This window comes from Sus scrofa, chromosome 14, assembly GCF_000003025.6.
Source record: "Sus scrofa isolate TJ Tabasco breed Duroc chromosome 14, Sscrofa11.1, whole genome shotgun sequence".
NCBI lineage: Eukaryota > Metazoa > Chordata > Mammalia > Artiodactyla > Suidae > Sus > Sus scrofa.
The window spans coordinates 42123060-42139681 of NC_010456.5; the positions used below are offsets into that span (position 1 = coordinate 42123060).

The window sequence follows — 16622 nt, forward strand, 5'->3', positions numbered from 1 at the left end:
CGTCTTTTGTTTTTTTAGGGCCACACCGTGGTATATGGAGGTTTCCAGGCTAGGGGTCCTTTTTCAGGTGCAGCTGCAGCTACCCGGCCTACACCACAGCCACAGCAGTGCTAGATCTGAGCTGTGTCTGCTACCTACACCACAGCTCACGGCAGCGCCAGATCCTTAACCCACTGAGCAAGGGCAGGGATCAAACCCGAGTCCTCATGGATACTAGTCAGGTTGATTAACTGCTGAGCCACGACGGGAACTCCTGAAACAAATTTTAAAGAAGTATTTGATCTTCTCCTATTCCATATGCTTCTTAATATCTCAGTTTTACTTTCTTCTCCTGAAGGTAGAAGAGCAACCGTATGATGGATCGAATGGTTTCAAACAACAGCATTTGCTAAATAAAAAACGAACAACCAGAAAACTTCTCTGTAATTTCCTAAGTGTCTACTCCTGGTAGGAGCCCAGGAGCTGCAGATAGAGATGGTGAGTCAAGGCCTAGCTCCAGCAGAGAAAGGATGCTGAGGACAGCCCAGGTCCTTCAAAGGCTCTCAGCCTCAGTTTCCTTACCTGTTTAAAAAAATAAATCGTGGGCATTCCCTTGGTGGCTCAGTGGGTTACAATCCCTGGCCTCACTCCATGGATTTAGGATCTGGTGTTGCCACAAGCTGCAGTGTAGGTTGCAGACGTAGCTTGAATCTGGCATTGCTGTGGCTGTGGCATAGGCTGGTGGCTATGGCTCTGATTCAACCCCCAGCCTGGGAACTTCCATAGGCCGAAGGTGCAGCCCTAAAAAAGACACCCCCCCCCAATTAAATAAATAAATAAGGCATTTGAGAGAATCAAGGATGGTATAAGCGTTAATGAGGAGGTTTTTTTTTTTTTTTTTTGCATTGAGGGTTTTTTGTTTTGTTTTTTGTCTTTTTGCCTTTTCTAGGGCCGCTCCCGTGGCATATGGAGGTTCCCAGGTTAGGGGTCAAATCGGAGCTGTAGCCGCCGGAACGCCAGAGCCACAGCAGCATGGGATCTGAGCCGCATCTGCAACCTACACCACAGCTCACGGCAACGCTGGATCCTTAACCCACTGAGCAAGGCCAGGGATGGAACCCATAACCTGATGGTTCCTAGTCAGTTTCTTTAACCACTAAGCCATGACGGGAACTCCTGCATTGAGTTTTAATATATGCTCATAGTGGATTCATAGCAGTAATAATATTTTTAGTAAGTAATTCAGTAGAAAAAAATACAGTAGAACCAGTTCGCCAAATGAACTGGAAAGTGACTAAATTAATCTTAAAAACTGCTTTTTGTATTGATAGTGTAATTGCATTACACCCTCCCCATTTAGGCAGTACTTTCTTAATTTCGTGAGCATTGATTCTGTGGTAGTGATGTTACATTGGTTGCATTTTTAGAGAAGGAATGCCAGCCATACGGTGCATGCCTTCATCTTTTAGAGATGGCTTCTTTACACAGCCTCAAAGTAAATTATATGGGCGTAGTTTGCCTTGGTTGTACTACTTTTTGAAGTGATGTTTTGTACCAGCAGATAGCAATGCTATAAGCCCTCCTCCCGGAAACTATACCGTGTTCCTAGGATTTCCCCATTTTTGGTATTGTGAGTTCTTATCTCCAACAAAATCTTCTCAGAGAGAGTTTTAAAGATTCTAGCTGTTAAGTGTTTTACTTGGGAAAATTTTAGCTCCAAGAAAATAACAGTGCTTTAAGTAACAGAGAGCAGCCAAAGTAAGTTTAGTGAATGATGTTGATTCAACAATGTCCCTTATCTGCTGGGAGGTAACCAAACACAAATGCAAAAACTGGTTAATTCAGACAGTGGGGTTGCATAATAGGTTCTCCCAGAGTCTGAGAGAGGGAAGGATCTTGCAGGCAGAACATTCTTATTTGTCTTCACCCACACGCTCTCATTGGTCCCAGATGAAGTTTAAATGGACACTTTTCCCAGCTCAGTCTTACACTCCTTTGGAAATTAACAAAAATTAACTCCCTGTTTTACCCATTTTTGCTTCTGTTGTCAATTGTGCTGATGCAGTTTTTGCCTTGAAATCAAGATGGAAGTGATGTAGTTGGTGATGAGCATGCTCCCCAGGACTCCTGCCCCTCCCAGCCATTCAGCCCGGCTTCGTGTTATTTCCATCCTGTACAGATTGCGTCTGGGCCATTTGCCAGGCGGGCATTATAACTTTGGCACATCGGAACTGAAATCTCAGCTCTTGATTTTCTCAAAACCAATGTTGTTCTCAATGTCACGGTTCACTTAGGAATGTCCTGACTCTGCATCCTACCCCTTGGGGTTGTTGCATCAGTGGCTTCTGTAGGGGTCGTGCTGCTCTGCAGCTGCTACAGAGTACCAGCCTCTTCCTGTCTCTTCAGATCAGCTTTTTCCCTCATTTTTCCTCTGGAATTGGTTTCCTTAGCCTTTAAAAAATATGGCCTTTGGGAGGAATAGTCTTTTTTATGGCTGTAACTCTAGTGCCTAGCCCAGTAGCAAGTTCTTGGTGGGTGATTAAAATAGAGAAGCAGTGTTTGGAAACACTCTGTGTTTTGTTTGCTTTCAATTTGTGCTGTGTTGGAGAAATAAAACCATCAAACAAGTTTATACTTTAAAATCACTACTTGAGAGAAAGCCACTTTTTAAAATCTTCCTCATTGTGTCCTTGTTAGAATGCTTCTCTTGCCCTATCCTTTTTCCATATTCAGAAATTCATTTGGGACAAGGATGCCAGTGAGGCAGTGGTTCCTGAACGTGTGCTTAAAAGTTGTATTTTTCCAGAACCTTGTTTGGGTTTTCACCGATTGATTCACTTTTTCATCTGGAAGCCCTAGGGACTGATGGTGTTTTTTTCCCTTTCTTTCAAAGCAAAACAAGACCTAATGTTACTATAGTAATGTGTTGTCCATGTAAAACATTCCAGACATACACAGTACTTTTTAAGAAAAGCAAAGAAAAAACCCAAGAGGAAAGAGGATAGCTTGGAGTGCTTGCCGTGCTGCGATGCACAGCAGAGGATGCTGGATGTCCGTTTGCCTTTCTACTCACCACATATGTTTTTGCAAAAGCTGATTGGTATTAACGTACTAACTGGCCGTGGAGCTGAGAAAAGCTAAGGGACCAGCCTAGAGATCAGAGCTGATCTCATTTGTGCTAATTGGCCCAGGCACTAGCTAGAGCTTTCACACATAGGATATCTTGGACATAAATTAGGTAGTTGGGTACAGGGCTGCATTAATTTAAAGGCAAATTAATTTCATTCCACAGAATCCTGACATTCAGATGTAAAATACATGTTGAGGTCATAGTGGTCACAGTTATAGCAAGAAAAGTAATGGTGAACATGTAGTAGATCTTTTTATTTGCCACGCGCTGTTTGAAACCTTTATGTGGTGACTATATTTAATCCTTGTTAACAGCACAATAAGGCAGGAGTATGTCCCGCTTTACCGCTCAGGAAGCACAGGCCCAAGGAGTGACGATTTTGTCAAAGGTCACCCTGTTTGCGGTATTTCCCATTCGGGTAGTGCTTGGGGGTGCAGCGTGATTCAACTCGTTTGACCTTTCCAGTTACCCCTGAGGAAGCAGAGCTGATGCTGTCCCCAGTACCATGCAGGGAAGTCAAGGCTTTCAGGAGTAAGGTCCTTTCTTAATGCTGACGTAGCCAGTTGGTGTCCAGCCCTGACAGGAGCCCATGTCTTCTGACAGCCAGGTCAGGTCCTTTCCACCACCACCCTGGGCTGTGTCCCAGGTTACACACAAGAAACCGGACAGGGACTGAATGGGACTCCACATGACCTCTTCAGTCTGTGGAAGGCCATTCCTGGCAGCAGCAGAGAGCATGTGACAACAGGCCTGTGAACAGGGCCAGCAGGCACTGACCAGGGGGGCGTTGGCCTCGTGTGGAAGGACTTACAGATGTGCGGCTCTTCCCCAAGGCCCACTGGAGAACAAGCTGCCTTTATTCCCAGCACAGGCCAGAGTGCCCGGTGTCTTTGCGTTTCATCACACAGGCTTTGCTGTCACTGTGTCTTCCCGTGGGAATCCTTGTGCCTGTGTTGTCTTTTATACGTGGTGCTTTTCCCCGTCATGCCCCTCAGCCAGCCTTTTTGGAGCATCTACTCTTTAGAAAATTGCTCTCTGCGTCTGTGTTTTTTGCTTTTAAACTGGATACTTGATTTCCTTCCTTCCTTCTCCCATTTCATCTTTCCTGCTTCCACCTGTCACCTAACTCCTATTCATCCTTAGAGGTTGTCTCCTCCGGGAGCCTTCCTGGATGTACCAAGCTTCGGTAGCAAGAAGGTAACCTAATTTTTACTCAGCACTGAGCTTACCCGAGCGTCACACTGGTGACGTAGACTGTGGTTTCCTAGTGAAAAGGACATGTAATAACCACAGCTAACACTTAACCCACAGCCTGCCTTAGCATTATTCTGAGTGCTTTGTATTCATGTTACCACATTGGTCTCCAGACACGCCCAGTGAGGACAGGTTCATTATTATAGACTCATTTTATAGATGAGGAAACTCAAAGCCCCAAATGTTTAGGTGAATGTCCCCAAGGTCCTGCAGCTGATAGCAGAATCAGGATATTCCTCACCCCTGCACTGCATTGGAGGTGACTGTGTGCCAGGCAGTGTTAATGCATTTAATCCTCAAAGCAGCCCTAGGAAGTACAGGTCCTGATTCTTCCCTGCGCAGTGATGTTGAGCTCTTTGCCCAGGACCATCACAGTAAGAGGCCCCAGGCAGGATCTGCACCAAGGTCTCTGGCTTCAGAGCCCTTGCTCCAGCCAGCTGCTTGTCTTTGCTGTCTGGCTTCCAGTCTCATAGACACCTCTGCTTTTTTAGATTGTAAACCCCTTGAGAGCGGAGCCTGTGTTATCCTTCCCTCCTTGCCTGGTAACAGGCCTGTGCTGTGGTGGTTACTCAAGGAAAGAGCTACATGGCTGAGTGACTGAGATCGTGAGATGGGTTAGGTGCCTGGATGAAAATGCATAAGCCTTGTTGAGGAGACCATTGAATCTGCCAAAAGTGAGACAGAGGAGGGACAGAGAGGTTTCTCGTTTTCAAAATTGCATAATAAGCGTTTTGCTCCATCAAAATCTCCTGGCAATCCAAGGAAAAGATGAAACTAGAGAAAGGAGAAGATGAAGTCCTGTTATGAGCTCTACTTCCACCCTCATATTTAAGCAGGAAATGCTGGTTATATCCAAAGCCTCCCATCACTCCACGCCTCATTAGGGATTTAGAAAAGGCACTATTTAATCATGGTGGGTCAGGCACTGAAGGTTTTACGATCCCTGTGGGAAAAATCCAGCAGCCAGTGGTCACACTGCCATCTGGAGGCGTCAGGTGGTATATCACTACTCTTTCTGTTGTAAGCGTGGGTCAGAATTCGTCTTGCAAAATGCATTTCCTGTTGAGTCACCAAAGTCCTGTTTCATAATTGTTCCTCTCCCGACTTTGTGCTTTGATCAAATCATTAGTTGTTTTCTGTTCCTTCTGTTCAAAATTTTAGTCCTGTTTTATATTCAGATAACCAAGTTCAGTGTGGAGCAGTTTTACTGATCATAAATCCTTGAATAAAAATGGTGCGTATCAGGGTGAAAGCAAAGAGGTAATGATGGATGGTAGCAGATGCCCATTCCCCCAGGGGAGAGGGGCCTGGGTCAGAGTCTGCCCCTTTCGGTGGAGAGAGGCAGTGGTCTGGGGGAGGGGTTAGGGGAGGCCAGGTAGATTCCTAGATTCCTTTTGCCTCTCGTGCTTGCTCACATCTGCCTTGTCATCATCATCATCATCATCATATTTTAGGGCCTCACCCATGACATATGGAGGTTCCCAGGCTACGGGTTGAATCAGAGCTGCAGCTGCCAGCCTACACCACATCTGCGACCTGCACTACTACAGCTCACAGCTATGTCAGATCCTTAACCTGCTGAGCGAGGCCAGGGATTGAACCCACATCCTCATAGATACTGGTTGGGTTCGTTACTGCTGAGCCACCATGAGAACTCCTTTTTTTATTTTTATTTTTATTTATTTATTTATTTATTTTTGTTTTTTGTCTTTTTTGTTGTTGTTGTTGTTGCTATTTCTTGGGCCGCTCCCGCGGCATATGGAGGTTCCCAGGCTAGGGGCCGAATCGGAGCTGTAGCCACCGGCCTACGCCAGAGCCACAGCAACGCGGGATCCGAGCCGCGTCTGTGACCTACACCACAGCTCACGGCAACGCCGGATTGTTAACCCACTGAGCAAGGGCAGGGACCGAACCCGCAACCTCATGGTTCCTAGTCGGATTCGTTAACCACTGCACCACGACGGGAACTCCGAGAACTCCTTTTTTTAAATGTTTTTTTTTTTTTTTTAATTTTTTCGGCTTTTTTTTTTTTTTTAACTTTTATTTTTTTGATCACAGCGTTCAGCACCTTGATGTGGGATCTTAGTTCCTAGATCAGGGATTGAATGTGGTGCCACAGCAGTGAGTGCGAGTCCTAACCACTAGACCACCAGGGAACTCCCTGCCTTGTTGAAAATTTGTTGAATGAGCATTCAGGAGAAATTAAGTGATGTCCTAAACTGAGGCCCTCAAAAGGCAGGTTTATGAATGATCATGTAATTCATGACTTTGCTGCATTCTTCAGGATGGCAGGCAGACTTTTTGTTGTGATTTTTTGTGGGACAGCAGAACTGAGCTGAACCCTAACCACTCCCAATCCAGACTCTGCCTTCCACTGAGCGATTGAAAACAGACAGTTGTTTGTCTCCTCCTTAGAAATCCCCAACAAAGGAAAATTCTGTTTCTCACTTGTTCCACTGTTGAGCATGAGTTTTTCACTGGCAAGTGCTAAATTTCTTATGAACTAGTTCCCTAAAATCTTTTTTTGGTAGAAAATTTACTTGTTTTTTAATCGTCATACAGAGGAAGGTAATGTTTTAAACTGTAGCCTTTTCATAAACTTAAATGTTAGCTAATAGCTGGTTTTAACGGCTTTTAACTGTATGTAAAAAGTAATTCACATACAGGTCACCCATTTAAAATGTACAGCTCAGTGCTCTGTAGTATATTCACAGGTGTGCACCACCATCACCACAGATGATTTTAGAACGTTTTCACCACCTCAAAAGGAAACCCTCTGTTCTTTAGCTGTTGCACCCCTGGCCCCAGCCCTGAGCAGCCCCTAATCTCCTTTCTGGACATCTCATAGACACAAATCCTACACTATGTGGACTTCAGTCACTGGCTTCTTTCACTTAGCAATTTCAAGCTTTGTCCACTTTGGAGCAAGTGTCAGTACTTCATTCCTTTGCGTGGTCAAATACTCCTTTTCCTATCAGATGTTGTTTATCCATATATCAGTTTCTGGACATTTGGGTTGTTTCCACCTTTTGGCTGTTATAAATAATGCTGCTGTAAACCTGTGTACCAGTATTCGTGTAGATGTAGATTTTCATTTCTCTTGGGGAGGTTCCTAGGAGTGAAATTGCTGGGTCATGGGGTAACTCTGTATTTGACCACTGTTTCCCAGAGCAACTGTGTTATCTTACATTCCCACCAGCGTGTTTCAGGGCTCTGAATTCTCTGAGGCTCTGAATCCTCGTCAGTACTTGCTATTTGTCTTTTTCCCCCCTTCTTACAGCTGTAGGCTAGGTGTCGAATCAGAGCTGTAGTTGCTGGCCTACGCCACAGCCACAGTAATGCCAGATCCAAGCTGCATGTGTGACCTATGCTGCAGGTTGCAGCAACGTGGATCCCTAACCCACTGATCAAGGCTAGAGATTGAACCCACATCCTTATGGAGACGACAACGAGATCTCCCTTATTTGTTTTTTGATTCCAAACTCCTAGTGGATGTGAAATGCTATTTTATTGTGGTTTTCATTTATATTTCCCTGGTGGCTAATAATGGAGCATCTTTTCATGTGCTTATTTGCCATTCCTATATCTCGCTTGAAGAAATACCTAGATAGATTCCTTGCTTATTTAAAAAATCAAGTTATTTTTCCTTTTACTGAGTTGTAAGATAAGAGTCCCTTATTAGATGTATGACTTGTAAAAATTATTTTCTGCCATTCTTTGGGTTGTTTTGTCACTTTTTTTTCTGGCCACGCCTATGGAATATGGAAATTCTTAGGCCATGGATTGAACCCACCACAGCAGTGACCCAGGCTGCTTCAGTAACAATGCCTGATCCTTAACCCACTGAGCCACAAGAGAACACCTCTTATCACTTTTCTTGATAGTCCTCTGAAACACAAAAGCTTATAGAGTTCCTGTTGTGGCTCAGTGGAAATGAACCCAACTAGTATCCATGAGGATGCGGGTTTGATCCCTGGCCTCTCTCAGTGGGTTAAGGATCCAGCATTGCCGTGAGCTGTGTTGTATGTAGGTCACAGACACGACTCGAATACCGTATTGCTGTGGCTGTGGTGAGGCCTGCAGCTGTAGCTGATTCAACCTCTATCCTGGGAACTTCCATATGCCACAAATGCAGGCCCAAAAAGCCAAAAGAAAAAAAAGAAGAAGAAAAAGAAAACAAAACACCAAGTTTTTAATTTTGATGAGGTCTAGTTTTTTTTTCTGTTGTAAGATTTCTGTAGTACATATTATGGAACTATTAGATATCTTTTCATTTCCAAGTATAAAATCATAGAAAACATAATGTTTGAAAAACCGTGCCCCCCACCCCCAAAGAACCTTTGGCGGATGGAGTTTGCCTTCCCCTCAGGAAGTATGGGCTTAACTAAGGGTTTTCACCTCAGTGCTTCATGACTGCTTGGTATTTTTCTTTCAATTTTTTTGTATGCTTCTAACTGGAGAGTTTTTGAATTTAACAGGGCATTTAAAATAAAATAAAATCTCCACTAATGTTAAATACAAGCAGAGAGGTAACATTTTTAGACCTTATGGACATTCTGCTCTTTGTTACATTTGAATAACCAGCTGTAGGTGTTTCACCACATTCTGCCTTTCATCCCAAGACCGTCATATATCCTGTTAATGCAGATCAAGGCTTCAAACTCATATCACAGTCATTGTGATAAGGAAAGCCATTCACTTTCATATGCCTCACCTTTCTTCCTTTTCCAACAGGTATGGCAGATCCCAGAAAATGGACTCACCCTTTCCCTGACCGAGCCGGTGGTCATTTTAGAAGGCCACTCAAAGAGAGTTGGCATCGTGGCCTGGCACCCGACGGCCCGCAATGTGCTACTCAGCGCAGGTAGGAGCTCATGGGCCTCTGCTTTCTCCTGGTGCCCCCTTCTTGCAGCCTGTGTATGGTGGCAGCAGCAGACGCTTTCTGATTGTGTGCCTGCAATTCCGAAGCAGGTTGTTAGGAATTCACTACGGGGTCCTGAGCTGCAAGGGTTCCCCAGCCTCAGTGTGCATTGAGGCCACTTTGGCAAGCTGTGGCCCTCCTGCTTAGGAAGATGAACAGACACATACCTACTTACATAATTGCTTTTCAGCAGACCCTCTATGGATCTCAGTTTTAACTTATTTCTGATGTATTAGAAGGAGCTTGAGTGGGAGCCCGGGGCCCTGATTCCAGTTCTGGTGCTGCTGCCAACTTTGGGGTGATCCTGTTGGTCAAATATCCCCCTTTCCTTTTAAAAAATAACTTTTGTTTTTCTCCATATGCATGTAGTCCATGTATATTATAGAGAAAATATATATAAAACAAAAAGAAGAAAATAAAAATCACTTGTAATGACTACCTGGAAGAAACATCATTACCATTTTGATATTTCTTTCCAGAAGATATTTCTGTGCATATAAACACTTTTACCCACAAAGATGAGTTCAGACACTTTACATGTGACCTGCTTTCTGCACTTAACGGGTACACAGTGGTCCTTTTTATGTGCTGTTAAAGGTTGGATGATATTTTTAACAATTCCATTAATAGTCCATTGTCTGGACACCTCCGTTTATTTAATCAGCCCCCTATTTTTGGACATTGAGGTTGTTTCTGATTTTTTACTGTTAAATAGCACTGCAGTGAACCCATGTGACCAAGTCCTGTCTCCCACTTGTGCATGTATGTCATTTCCAAGCTTCATCTTACAGAACTCTTTTTCTTTGTCTAAAATTTGAGATTTTATCTTCTTGTATAGAAGCAGTACAAAGGACAGGAAGGAGCTTTGTGGGGTGATGGAAATGTTCTAGATCTTGATTGCGATGGTGGCTACATGAGTATATGTGAATTTTTTTTTGTATTTTCTAGGGCTGCACCCGCAGCATATGGAGATTCCCAGGCTAGGGGTCGAATTGGAGCTGTAGACACCATTGCTCCGGCCTACACCAGAGCCACAGCAATGTGGGATCCGAGCTGCGTCTGTGACCTACACCACAGCTCACGGCAACGCCGGATCGTTAACCCACTGAGCAAGGCCAGGGATGGAATCCAAAACCTTATGGTTCCTAGTCAGATTCGTTAACCATTGCACCATGACAGGAACTCCTTGTTGTTTATTTTTTTTAGGACCACACCCGTGGCACATGGAAGTTCCCAGTCCAGGAGTCAAATCAGAGCTACAGCTGCTGGCCTTTGCCCCAGCCACAGCAACTCAGGATCCAAGCCGAATCTGCAACCTCCACCACAGCTCACGGCAACACCGGATCCCGAACCCATTGAGCGAAGCCAGGGATGGAACCCTCATCCTCATGGATACTAGTTGTATTCGTTTCCACTGCACCACAATGGGAACTCCCTGGTTGTGTTTTAGTTTCATATGAACCCAAACAAGCCGTATTTGTCCTTTAAAGGGTTTCTTTCACACAGTTTTTTTTCTTAGTCACTCCAGTTTTTAACTCCCAGTAAGTAGGGCTTCTCAGAATAAGCGTCTTCCTTTCAATATGTATGTACATCTGCTCTTTGCTGTATTTGTAGTTTTCACAAGTGTCTTGTTGTGCAGGTGTATCTAACCTCTGAGGGGCGTGGTTTTACTTGCTTTCAGGCTGTGATAATGCCATCATCATCTGGAACGTGGGCACGGGGGAAGCCCTCATAAACTTGGACGACATGCACTCGGACATGATCTACAACGTAAGCTGGAACCGGAACGGCAGCCTCATCTGCACGGCCTCCAAGGACAAGAAAGTGAGAGTCATCGACCCTCGGAAACAAGAGATCATTGCCGTGAGTATTCTTGGGCAAAGGCCCCAGTGTCTGGAGCACTTCAGTGAGTGAGGAATTTCTGCTTGCTAAGGCAGAGCCCACAGGGGGCTTCTGGTCAGTTGGGCCCTGCCATGTGCAGATGCCACGCTGTGAATCAGGAAAAGCGTGTCCCGGCTTCTGTCTCTGGTCGCCCTTCTCTTCTGTGTGTCTCCAGCTTTTACCCAAGTCTTCCCTCTCGCTTGGTGACCGTTTTTCACAAACAAGCAAAGTTTTTATCAGTCCACCTAAGAACTTACAAGTCTAGATCAGCTGATGCACAGAGTTGACTGCTTGCTGGCTTAGGACTGCAGGGTGAGATTATTAAAGGCTTTAGGAGACACAGCAGGTTCTCTTCACAGCGCAGCATCCTGGTTTCCACCACCTGAGCTAGGCCTCAGCGGAATCACACATCATGACAAAAGCTGGACACTTGGGGCTTGAGTCATGTTGAAACTGCAAGTGTTGGATCCAGAGATGCCTCGCTCCTGCCCTGCTCTGCCACATCGTTGCCCTTCTCTGAGATATGGTGGTTCTTTGCCAGGATAACTTCTCAAGAGTCGTGCCATAGGCATGGCTAGTGTTTATCAAGGCCCGTGCAGCCTGCTTTCCGCACTGGAACCTTCCAAGGGGTGGGACTGGTGCACTCCCATTGGACAAGTGAGGTTAAGGCAGGGGCTGACCAGACTAGACTTGCGAGATGCCCAGCAAGTCTGCGAGATTGCTAGATGCTATGGGGTATATCCATCCTTCCGGTTATCATCATGCTCTTGAGAAACCAACATTTGAGCCCTTTTGTGTATCTTGCTTTTGTGGCACCTGGACTTGGGTTGGCAGCAGGGGGTGGGGAAGGGCTGAGGCTTCTCAGTCCGATCTTGGCACCCTTGTCAGGGACCTCAGCCAGATCCCTTGGTGTCGCCTTGTTTCCTCCTCCTTCTCCATAGAGGAGAGGTGGTTAATGCTGACACACATGTGCGCACATGCACACACACACCTTTAACGTGAATGGCATGATTAGGTTTCTGTCTGAGCCCCCGCTGTCCCCCACTTTTCCTCTTGCAGTTTGAGTGTGTGTGAGGTGCCTCTTTGCTCTCTCTCACCCAGGAGAAGGAGAAAGCTCACGAAGGAGCGCGGCCCATGAGAGCCATCTTTCTGGCTGATGGCAACGTCTTCACCACGGGTTTCAGCCGCATGAGCGAGCGGCAGCTGGCCCTCTGGAACCCGGTACGTGCCTTCCCAGCCTGAGGTTTTCTCTTTTCTGAGCAGGGCTTCATGTTGCTCAGTAGATAGGATGCTTAGCGTCGTTTGCCCAACTCCTGTTTGGCTTCAGTCAGATGTGAAGTTCTCATCCTCACTGGAGACTTATTGCCAAATGTATTTTAAAAATGCATTCTTGATACTCCCAGGGAGTCTATGTTGACTGTAGTTTTTAGAAAGAATGCATGAAGAATCCAGCGTTTTAGACGTGGGAAATAAGTTCTAAACTTAGTTAAAATATTTTATAAAGAACAAGATCAAATGTCTAAATCAAAATAGTCATGCTTGGGAAAATGTTCATGACAGCACAAGTGGGAAAAAGTACCCCTCTGCATATATGGTACGGTTCTAATCTGTGTGTGCGTGTGTCTGTGCTGGGAGGAAACAGGCTAGCATGGGCATTGTTTCTGCCACCCACTGGACTGGAGGATTTTGGAATATGGGATTTTTTAATGTTTTTTCCTTGTACCTTTTAATTTTTTAAAGACTTAAGTTAATGGAGTTCCTGCTGTGGACCAGTGGTAACAAACCTGACTAGTATCCATGAGGATGTGGGTTTGATTCCTGGCCTCAGTCATTGGTTAAGGATCTGGCATTGCCTGTGGTGTAGGTCACAGACATGGCTTGGATCTCACGTTGCTGTGGCTGTGGTGTAGGCCAGCTCCTGCAGCTCCCATTCGACCCCTAGCCTGGGAGCTTCCATATGCTGCAGATGTGGCCCTTTAAAAAAAAAAAAAAAAAAAAAAAAGACATAAGCTTATTTTTTTAATAAGAAAAAAGCACTTTTTTTTTTTGGTCATTTCTTGGGCTGCTCTCGAGGCATATGGAGGTTCCCAGGCGAGGGGTCGAATTGGAGGGGTAACCACCGGCCTACGCCAGAGCCATAGCAATGTGGGATCCGAGCCGAGTCTGCGACTTACACCACAGCTCAAGGCAATGCCGAATCCTTAACCCACCGAGCAAGACCAGGATCAAACCTGCAACCTCATGGTTCCTAGTCGGATTCGTTAACCACTGAGCCATGACGGGAACTCCCAAAAAAAGCACTTTTAAAAAAGAAAGTCGTCACAAAGGAGCAGGGCTTTTTCGACTTTGTTATGGAGTCACACTGATGTGATTGTCAGATCAACATCTTTCAATGAGTTGATTCTCATTTAGCATTCTTATTGGTAATTACACAAATGACTATTATACGTGCGTTGTTTAAACTCTTACTATTTTAGGGAAATGGCTTAACCTAATTAGGGATGAAAGAATGCATCATTTTATAAAAATTTATCTTTTAAAAATGTGTGTATATATATGTTTACTTTTTTTTTCCAGAAAACTATGGAGGAACCAATTGCTCTCCATGAAATGGACACTAGCAATGGGGTGTTGCTGCCCTTCTATGACCCTGACACCAGTATCATTTACTTATGCGGAAAGGTAGACCATGATTTTGCTGTTTGATATTAGTTGTAATCCTGTAGATGCCGTGCGTGCGGCCCTAGAAAAGACACAAAATAAATAAATAAATGAATAATCCTGTAGTAAGAAGAGTTGATCCTTCAGACATTTAGTAGGCAGGCCATTGCAGAGAGAACAGCTCCGTAGGTGCCGGTTTTGAGGGTCTCAGAGGCTCCCCAGAGGGTTCTCACTCCTGGAGGTCAGCATTGAGGCCTAGGCCTTGCAGTTATGTGGCTCAGCTACAGTGTCAGGAGGTGACAGCTGTCACAGGAAAGTCCCACGCCGAACTCAGAAAACCTTCCTCCCGCCTGATGAACTTGGTCTGACAGCAGTGTCAGTAGCATTATTATCATCACTGTTACCTCATTTTAGAAGCTGGTGCCCTCAATAGTCCTTGTTCTTTTGTGGGCTCAGTTTTCCATAGAATTTTTGTAGTTGAAGTAAATGAATTAATAAAAATGGAGCTACCAACATGTTCCCTTCCCCAAACCTGTTAGGTAGTCCCTTTCTGGTTCAGGCTGGGGCTTTTACTTCTGTTCACGGTTGATGGAGTGGACTGCAGACCTGCCTGACATTTTTATAGGTCAGTTACTTAAATCCTGCAATCTAGACTGTTTCCTTGAAAGTCAGTTTACGTCAGATGTTAACAGCTGCTGGAGACTGCAGATGTTGTTAACATGGGTGGACAGTTCCTGGCAGTATGTGGGAAACAACTAGAGTGCGATGAGCTTCTCTTCCATTGCTTTAGAGAATTACATCGTAGAAACGAATGGAAATCACGAGAAAGGAGAGGGAGGTTGGGGCAGAGTCCCTCCCACACAGCCATTTATTGCTTCCCTTTACATCTCGCCCCTCTGCCAGGCAGGACCGCCTTCAGTGTTTAGGATCACATAATAAACTCAGACCAGCATATGCTTTAGGTCTTCAAACAAATGTGACCATTCTAAGCAGAATTACCACAGAACCTGACACATTGTGATGGGACCACATTATTGCCTGAAGTTAAAGAGCACTCCCTAAAACTAACATTTCTTCATTAGAAAAATTTTACTTTTTATTATCTGATTGGTGTCAGTGCCCTCTAGGTCCGCTCATTCTTTTGTTTGTTGAAGTTGAGTGGCAGTGCTGTTGCTGGCCAGAGGTGTTAGCCTTTCTGCCCCGACTCTGCCTCAGGCAAGGGCGTGCAGGAGTTCAGAAGCAAGGGCTTTCTCTGCCAGGAAGAGAGCTCGGCTGTGCTTTAGGCAGACCTCTGAAGAGGGGAGGGGAAGGTCAGCCACTGCGGCCACGTCCAGGCCTGCGCTCTTGTTATCAGGGAGAGACACCCAGCTGAACAGGGCCTTTCCCACCGACTTGTCTCCAATTTCTCATAGGGCGACAGCAGTATCCGCTATTTCGAGATCACGGATGAGTCCCCGTATGTCCACTACCTCAACACGTTCAGCAGCAAGGAGCCTCAGAGGGGGATGGGCTACATGCCCAAGCGGGGACTCGACGTTAACAAATGTGAGATTGCCAGGTAAAGCAGCAGTGTCTCCACGCGTCCTCATTGCTCACACCGGCCGCCTTTCTGTGAGGGCAGGACAGCACCCACGATCTGAGGTGTCTGAGTCCTTCCTCCTGTGTGCGTGCGACAGAATCATAGAATCAGTATCTCATTTCCTGCCCTTGCTTAGAAACATGGAGGGTTACAACAGGAAGGGACCTTTGCAGATCTTTTAATCTACCCTGCCCTCCCCATTCTTCAGATTATAATCTTGAAATGCAGCTGTTAAGTGGCTTAGCTGGCGTGTGTCACACTCTGTTTTAAGTAGTGAAACCATCATTCCTTGTCTTCAGGCCACAGCTGTGGCCAGTGTCCCCTGGGAGACAACCACGGGAGAGCCTGTCCCTAGGGTGGAAGTAAGGGATGGTTTTCCTGTCCTGCAAAGGGACTAGCCAGGTTCCAAACTGGGTAGGGGACTCCATGGATCTGAAACTAGAGGAACAGAGGTCTGCATTGGGCATTAGGTCAGCTTGGCTCAGGAAGCTCAGCTGTAACTTCACCTCTCTGTACTACTCTGGATTTAAAACAAATTTATATTCCATAGTAATAGCGATCTTCCTAAGGGACAGCCTTTTACTCAGTACTAGTCGGCAAAAGATAATCAAGTGAGGCTCCCTGACTACTGGCCATGTTAAACAACAGAATAACTAACAGTAGATTATCATGAGCTCATACCACACATTGAATACACTTTGGTTTTGTTTTTTTGTTTTGTTTTTTTCTTTGTCTTTTTAGGGCCACACCCATGGCATATGGAGGTTCCCAGGCTAGGGGTCCAATCAGAGCTACAGCTGCCGCCTGCACCACAGCCACAGCAACTCAGGATGTAAGCCGTGTCTGCAACCCACACCACAGTTCACAGCAACGCCAGATCCTTAACTCACTGAGCGAGGCCAGGGATCGAACCCACAACCTCTTGGTTCCTAGTCAGATTCGTTTCTGCTGTGCCATGACGGGAACTCCTACACTCTGTTTATATGGACATTTTTCTAAGTGTGCTGAGCTGGTCACACAAATAATTGACATTTATATCTTTAAGAATAAAAATAAATTTTTATGAGCCTCTCTCTTTACTTTTTTTTTTTGTCTGTGCAGATTCGATCTCTGGCCTCAGTCAGTGGGTTAAGGATCTGGCTTTGCCTCAAGCTGCAGTGTAGTTCACAGACATGGCTTGGATCCCGTGTTGCTATGGCTGTGGTACAGGCTGACAA

At 45.4% G+C, this 16622-nt stretch overlaps 1 protein-coding gene across 2 annotated transcripts in view; it reads left to right on the plus strand.

Annotated features, from left to right (window-relative positions):
• Positions 1-16622, plus strand: part of CORO1C (coronin 1C) — an 82663-nt gene that overhangs the window by 60592 nt on the left and 5449 nt on the right. For both annotated transcript variants that reach the window (XM_005670752.3, XM_001929345.6), the window contains exons 4-8: positions 9098-9227; positions 10966-11147; positions 12267-12386; positions 13743-13847; positions 15239-15384. In XM_005670752.3, coding sequence (XP_005670809.2) covers positions 9098-9227; positions 10966-11147; positions 12267-12386; positions 13743-13847; positions 15239-15384 — 683 coding nt within the window. The remainder of the gene's footprint in view (positions 1-9097; positions 9228-10965; positions 11148-12266; positions 12387-13742; positions 13848-15238; positions 15385-16622) is intronic.